General features: G+C 43.6%; 1 protein-coding gene across 1 annotated transcript in view; it reads left to right on the forward strand.

The window, feature by feature from the left end:
- Window positions 1-5,376: 5,376 nt before the first annotated feature.
- The window catches only part of LOC125484404 (cell wall protein DAN4-like), a 16,717-nt gene continuing 13,841 nt past the window's right edge, over window positions 5,377-8,252 (forward strand). Inside the window, exons 1-2 of the mRNA XM_048603027.1 lie at window positions 5,377-5,387; window positions 8,012-8,245. Coding sequence (XP_048458984.1) covers window positions 5,377-5,387; window positions 8,012-8,245 — 245 coding nt within the window. The remainder of the gene's footprint in view (window positions 5,388-8,011; window positions 8,246-8,252) is intronic.

Genomic DNA, 8,252 nt, shown 5'->3' on the forward strand with positions numbered 1-8,252 from the left:
ACCTTGTTGTCTCGGATTCTCCAGCATCTGCAGTTCCTACTATCTCTCTCAAGTGACCTGCTTGTTGTGGAATCTTCCTTTTGTGTTGACCTGGCATGATTCATCAGAATCCTATTAATATTGTTTAGATCAGATTGTAAATTTTGAGTTATATCAAGTCCTACATATTCATAGGCTCCCAAAGCCTGATTTCCAATCTTGAGTTTCCATAAGGTTTTATCAGATGCTTCAGATCCTTCCCACAGAAAGTCATCTACATATGGTGCCTTCTGGCTTTTCTGCGCAGTTTAAAAAAAATTGCTCCTTTTTGCTTTTGGCTATATACAACAAATTATTTTTAGGCCAAACCTGCCTGACTGAAAACCATCGCTTAATGTACAGACATACTTGTTTAAGCTCAATAATTTCCATTCTATATTTCCAACTTATTTTGGAAGCGTTAAAAATAGTTCTCTTTGCAACTGGCTGCCTTGTAAAATTGGTGCTTTGACATTCCCATGAGCGGGTCTGTAAAAATGCGAGGTAAATCTTCAAACTCTCTTTTCCAATTGTTTGAGAGTCTGCTCTCACTTCCTGGTCTCATAGTGTTCCTCGAGTCTCCGAGCTGCAAATCTGCCCTTAACTTAATCCATTCCATCAGGAAGTACTGTTTTCTTATATATCGACCAAAGGGAAAATACTGGCTTTCCTTCATCAAACATTTCAGTGTATAGCCCAAACTCTCTCCTGCCGTTCTTGCTTTTCTTCATTTACCATTGACTGTCTAAGCTGTTGTTAACCACTGCAAAGTCTATTGAGTAACATTTGCGCCACACAAATGCCAGGCAATGACCATTTCCAATAAGGGGTAATCTAACCAGCTTCCCTTGACATTCAATGGTGTTACCATCACTGAATTCCCCACTATCAACATCCTGAGGGTTACCATTAAACAGAAACTCAACTGGACTCACCACATAAATACAGCAGCGACAAGAGCAGGTCAGAGGATAGGAACACCACAGCGAGTAACTCACTTCCTTACTCCCCAAAGCCTGTCCATTATCTACAAGGCACAAGCCAGGAGTCTGATGGAATAATCTCCATCTGGCTGTGTGGGTTCAGCTCCAACAATATCAACAACAACAAGATTGACATCATCCAGGACAGATTAGCCTGCTTGATTGGGAGTATATCTACTCCCTCCACCACCGACGCCCAGTAGCAGCAGTGTGTACTGTCTACAAGATGCACTGCAGAAATTCACCAAAGATCCTCAGACAGCACCTTCCAAACCAAAGACCATTTCCATCTAGAAGGTCATGGGCAGCAGGTATATGGGAACACCACCAACTGCAAGTTCCCCTCCAAGAAACTCACCATCCTGACTTCGAAATATATTGATGTTCCTTCACTGTTGCTGGGTCAAAATCCTGGAATTCTCTCCCTAATGGCATTGTGGGTCAACCTATAGCATGTGAACTGCAGCAGTTCAAGAAGGCAGCTCACCACCACCTTCTCAAGGGCAACTAGGAGCAGGTGTAGGATTGAGCAAGAATTCCCATCATCGAAAGTACTGGATAAGACCCTGGACTTTTCCAATACTGGGCAAAACCCTGGGCTGATGAGGCTGCAGCATCACTTAATGGCAAGGTCCTGGGGAAAGTTGCTGAACAAAGAGACCTTGGAGTGCAGGTTCATTGTTCCCTGAAAGTAGAGTCGCAGGTAGACAGGATAGTGAAGAAGGTGTTTGGTGTGCTTGCCTTTATTAGTCAGTGCATTGAGTATAGGAGTTGTGATGTTATGTTGTGGCTCTACAGGGCATTGATTAGGTCACTTTTGGAATACTGTGTACAATTCTGGTCACCCTGTTATAGGAACGATGTTGTAAAACTTGAAAAGGTTCAGAAAATATTTACAAGAATGTTACCAGGATTGGAGGGTTTGAGCTATAGGGAGAGGCTGAATAGTCTGGGGCTATTTTCCCTGGAGTGTCTGAGGCTGAGGAGTGACCACATAGAAATTTATAAAATCATAAGGGGCATGGATAGAGTGAATAGCCGAAGCCTTTTCCCCAGGGTAGCGGAATCCAAAACTAGGGAGCATAAGTTTAAGGTGACAGGGGAAAGAATTAAAAGGGACCTAAGGGGCAACATTTTCATGCAGAGGGTGATGCGTGTCTAGAACGAGCTGCCAGAGGAAGTGTTGGATGCTGGTGCAATTACTACATTTAAAGGGCATCTGAAAGGGTAAATGAATAGGAAGGGTTGAGAGGGATATGGACCAATGCTGGCAAATGGGACTTGATTAATTTAGGATATCTAGTCAACATGGCTGAGTTGGACTGAAGGGTCTGTTTCCAGAGATAGTAAGAACTGCCGATGCTGGAGTCAGAGATAACACAGTGTGGAGCTGGATGAATACAGCAGGTCAGGCAGCATCAGAGGAGCAGGAAGGCTGACATTTCGGGTCGGGACCCTTCTTCAGAAATGGGGGAGGGGAAGGGGGCTCTGAAATAAATAGAGAGAGGAGGGGTGGTGCTTGGGGAAGGTAGGTGGGATGGTGATAGTGAGTGCAGGTAGGCAGTGGTGGGGATTGGTCAGTGAGGTGGGAGGAGCGGATAGGTGGGAGAGAAGACGAAACAGGTCAAGGAGCCGGGATGAGAGGGAGGGTTGGTCATGGGATGAGGCCAGGGTGGGGAGATTTTGAAACTAGTAAAGTCCACATTGAGACCATTGGGTTGTAGGCTTCCAAGGCGGAATATGAGGTGCTCCTCCTCCAGTTTCCGGGTGGCATCATTGTGGCACTCGAGGAGGCCCAGGATAACATGTTGTCCAAGGAGTGGGAGGGGGAGTTGAAGTGGTTCGCGACTGGAAGGTGTTGTCGTTTGTCGCGAATAGAGTGCAGATGCTCTACAAAGCAGTCTCCAAGCCTTCGCTTGGTCTCATCAATGTAGAGGAGGCCACATTGGGAGAAATAGACCACATTAGCGGTGTCCATGCTGTACAGCTCTATGAACCTATGGCTAAACACACAATAGAGACAGCAGAACGGAAATTTTCTGGGACTGTTGTTCTGCCCGGAATTCCAATTTACGTCTCCAATCTAAAAGAACAATCAACCTGCACTAACAAGACTCTAACCTGAGGCAGCTTTTACAGCTCAGGTTACCCAGCACAGACTGTACTGGACATTCAACTTCAATTGAAATCCATTCACACATACCTTTAACAGTTGGAAAACCAATCCACTTCAGAAGAAACACCAGAAACATGATGGAGAACACATTTTGAGGGGAGATAACAGGGTTTGCATTCAGTATAACTGCCATCCCTGCTTTCACCTGGGAAAGCCTTTTTCAACAACAAGCTTCTGCACATATAGCCTCCCCACAGGGTTCCAGTTCCAACAAGCACCTTCGGAACCAAGAACCACAGAGGCTGAACAGAGAAGGTGAATCAAGAAGCTGAACAGAGAAGCTGAATCAGGAAGTTAAACTGAGAGCATCATCAGAACAAAGGACATCCGAGAATGGAGGAGGCCAACCAAGCACTATCCAAACCAGAGCTTCCAGATACGGACCTTTTCTGAACCAAGGGAACTATGAGCGACCAGGCGCACTTTAAAACCGCGTTTTCCCCAGTGGTGAGCTGAAAATCCCAAGACCCCAAAGTTCTGACCTAACTAGCAGGGAGGGGAAGGTGGGTGATGACTGCGCATTGGGACCCCAAGCGTAGGAAGCCTGATTAAAAATTCTGTAATTAAAAACATTGTTTTTAGGCTCTAATAGTATTTAATCTAGCTAATAGTGTATTTAGTAGTATTACTGCCCTCTGTATATTCAATTGTGTCAATTTCCCCGTTCATTGCATTTACCCATATTTCTTGCATTATACTTATCTGTTGTATTGTAAATGAACACAGAGATTCTTTTACCTGAAACACCTGCTTGCTGCCTTTTTCATTTCACACTCCCTAAATAAGTCCAAGTGTCTAGAACCAGAGATCTTGGGATGATTCGAACCACTTAAAAATCAGAAAATTATTGATTGCTAACTAGAACCCCAGTTCTGAGGAAGGGTCGCCGGACCCGAAATGTTAACTCTGTTTTTTCCTTCACAGATGCTGCCAGACCTGCTGAGCTTTTCCAGCAAATTTGTTTTTGAAACCTACGGAGGCAATTAATGCTGGCCAGTCAGTAACACCCACATCCCAGGACCGAATAAAATAAAGTTAGACAACCATCCAAGCTCATAACGAATAGCAGAGCAGGTTTGAAAGGTTGAATGGCACACTCCTGCTCCTAATTTCTATGTTTCCATGTTTCTTGGCTTTCCATGCTTTTATTTCCTTCTTCCAAACCATAGACCTGATTTTCTGCCCCTTGTTGTCCTTATTCAGCCAGTTTTTTTTCTGTTTGCTTGAAGCTTCTCCTGCCCTTCTTGGTATGATGACTTGCCATCACTAACCAGCTCCTTCTGGCATACATGCCAGCTTAATGCCAATGTTGGTTGTTGATATTTGTACTAAATGGCCTTATCCAGGTCTTCACTATCACTTGGTCCACTCTCAGCTTGGCCACTATCTATCAAAATGTGTTGTCTGAAAGGTGTGATGTATGAACGTGCAAAATGCATGGTGCATATGTAGCCTCCTCATTTATTCACGTCTGTCCACTAACAGTGCCAGTAAGCTATATGCAATGTACTCCAGCAGTTTGGTTAGAATGTTGCAATATTACCATTTTATCATCAGTCCCTCTGATGTTTCCTGGGCCTCTCCATTTTTTTCTTTGTTCTTCCCTTTCAAACAGAGATTATTGAAGGTAGTAGGACAGATGAAGAGAACAGTAAAAGCAGGCAGTTTTCTCAACTTTAATAATAGGGGCATAGTGTACAGAAGCAAGGAGGTGATGTTGAACGTATACAAAGACTTATTAGACCTCAGTTGGAGTGTTCAGCGCAGTTGTGGGTGCCACATTACTGGAAAGATGCAAATACATTGGAGAGAGTACAGCAGCGATTTACAGGAATTGTTCCAAGTATGAGAAAGTTCAGCTTTGGGGATAGATTAAAGAAGTTGGGACTGTTCTCCCCAGAGCGAAGAAAGCTGAGAAGAGACCTGATTGAGGTTTCAAAATCATGAGCAGGCTGGACAGAGCAATAGGGTGAACTTGTTCCTGCTTGTAAAATAAGCAAGAATGAGAGGGCGTACGTTTAAAGTGCAAATGAAATACAGGTGATGTGAAGTCATGTTTTTTCACACAGCAAATAGCTAGGGTATGGAATGCACTGCCTGGAAATGTGGTACAGACAGAATCAGTTGGACATTCAAGAGGGCATTGGATTTTTTTTGTTGATAGAAATAGTGTGCAGGGAAATAGGGAAAAGATAAGAGATGGGCACGAGGTAATAGAAAAAACAGAGTTAACATTTCGGGTCAGTTCGGCGGAAGGGTCACCGGACCCAAAATGCTAACTCTGTTTCTTCCTTCATAGATGCTGCCAGACCTGCTGAGCTTTTCCAGCAATTTCTGTTTTGTTTCCTGATTTACAGCATCTGCAGTTCTTTCATTTTTTACAAGGTAATAGAGCTGGATTAGATAATGGAGCTGGTACAGGGCCAGTGGGTCAAATGACCTCATTCTACATCGTCAGAAATCGCACGTCACCGGGTTATAGACCAACTGTTTTATTTGAAAACACAAGACACAGTATTTATAAGTAAAAGATTAAAGTATCAAACCACTGATCAGGATGTATTGAACAAACCTAAGATGTTGTTATATCTTTAATCAGTTAGGAGGTTTTAATTGATTAATATGCATATGTAAATCCCCAAATTCCTTTAAGTCACTGTCCTGAGAGAACTAAAGGTTTTATCAGTCTAAAGAAGAGGTGATATTTTAGGTCAGACAATGCACGTTAGGTGTGAGGCCTTGTTTAGAATCTGTTTGCATTTTGGTTTGGAGCCAGACTGTTTTGCTTCTAAAGTAGCAATTAATAAAACACCACATTGACTGTCTATAAGTTGTGTGCTTTTTGAACAAAATAGAATGTAACTGCAAGTACAAATTCACCCCATAGATTCACATGTATGTATGTGCACAGGGGGAGAGAGACTGTGTGTGTGTGTGTGTGTGTGTGTGTGTATAGGGGTGCAATGGAAAGGGGGGGTGGAGAAACAGTGCGATTGCGAAGTGTGCATATGAGAGAGGATCTGTGTGAGTGTGTGTGTGTGTGTATGCATGTGTGTGAGTATATAGTGTGGTGGGATCACCTGTAGTGTGACATGAACCCAAGACCCCGGTTGAGGCCGCCTTCATGGGTATCGAACTTGGCTATAAGTCTCTGCTCGGTAACTCTGTGTTGTTGTATATCCTGAAGTCCGCCTTGGAGGACTTTTACTCGAAGATCCGAGGATGAATGTCCTTGACCGCTGAAGTGTTTCCCCATTGGGAGGAGGCATTACTGTCTGGCGATTGTTGCGCAGTGTCCATTCATTTGTTGTCGTAGCGGCTGCATGGTTTTGCCAGTATACCATGCCTTGGAACATCCTTGCCTGCAGTGTATGAGATAGACAGCATTGGCCAAGTCACATGAGTATCTGTCCTGCACGTGGTGGGTGGTGTTCCCACATGTGAGGGTAGTGTCCATGTCAAAGATCTGACATGTCTTGTAGAGGTTGCATGGCAGGGTTGTGTTTGATGTTGTCCTGAAGGCTGGGTAGTTTGCTGCAAACAATGGTCTGTTTAAGGATTAGCAGTTGGATTAGAAGCTGTTGAAGGGCGCCCTCATAGGAGCAGGATACGATACTCAATTCATCAAATGGCAGTCTTTTTGTCAATTCATTGACAGGATGAGGGCATCACTGACCACACAGCATTTATTGCCCATCCCTAATCATTCAGAGTCAACCACATTGCTGTGGGTCTGGAGTCACATGTAGGCCAGAACAGGTAAGGATGGCAGTTTCCCCTTCTCTAAAGGGCACTAGTGAACCAGTTGGGTTTTTTTTCAACAATTGGCAATGGGTTCATGGTCATCATTAGATTCTTAATTCCAGATATTTTATTGAATTCAAATTCCACCATCTGCTGTGGTGGGATTTGAACCCAAATCTCTGGATTAACAATCTGGCTATAATATCACTAGGGATTTGCCTCCCCACTGAAACTCACAATCATCTCTTCAGATACAAGAATGCTTCCCACTTGGCCACCACCAATTTGATCAGTGTCTGTGGTGAGAACAGGTAGATTAGCATTTCAGTTTTCTGTTTTATTTTGTTCAAAAACCACTTAATTTATCGACAATCAGTCAATATGGCATTTAATAAATTCCTACTTTAGAAATAAAACCAGTCTGACTCCAAACTAAAACACAAACAGATTCTAAACAAGGCCTCACACCTAACATGCATTGTCTGACCTAAAATGTCACCTCTTCTTTCGACTGGTAAAACCTTTACTTCTCTCAAGACAGTGACTGAAAAGGAATTTGGGGATTTACATATACATATTAATCAATTAAAACCTCCAAACTGATTAAAGATTTAATAGCGTCTCAGGTTCGTTTAATACAACCTGACCAGTGGTGTGACCCTTTGATCATTTACTTATAAATTCTGTGCCTGATACTATCCTCTCTCACAGTATTCTGGATAATCAAGAACTACGCCAAAACACAGCCAACACTGACCAAGCAAAGCTTGGAATCATCAAAGTCCCCGATAAAAAGTAGTGCGTAGTAATATCAACACACCTTCTGAAATCAATGTAAAAACACACAGTAAGTAAAAGAACTGTAATGCAGGGATAACACGCACCACTGTTATGCTTAATGAACAGTATAACTATTCAGAGATAACAAGGTGCAGGGCTGGATGAACACAGCAGGCCAAGCAGCATCAGAGGAGCAGGAAGGCTGACGTTTCGGGCCTAGACCCTTCATCAGAAATGGCACACCAACAACAACCACAACTAGCACACCAACAACAACCTCAAACAGCACACCAACATCAACCTCATCCAGCACACCGACAACAACCTCAACCAGCACACCGACAACAACCTCAACCAGCACACCGACAACAACCTCAACCAGCACACCGACAACAACCTCATCCAGCACACCGACAACAACCTCATCCAGCACACCGACAACAACCTCATCCAGCACACCGACAACAACCTCAACCAGCACACCGACAACAACCTCAACCAGCTCACCAATATCAACCTCAACCAACACACCAACATCAACCGCATCCAGC

The sequence above is a fragment of the Rhincodon typus genome, chromosome 11, assembly GCF_021869965.1.
Source record: "Rhincodon typus isolate 14 chromosome 11, sRhiTyp1.1, whole genome shotgun sequence".
In the NCBI taxonomy this organism is placed as follows: domain Eukaryota; kingdom Metazoa; phylum Chordata; class Chondrichthyes; order Orectolobiformes; family Rhincodontidae; genus Rhincodon; species Rhincodon typus.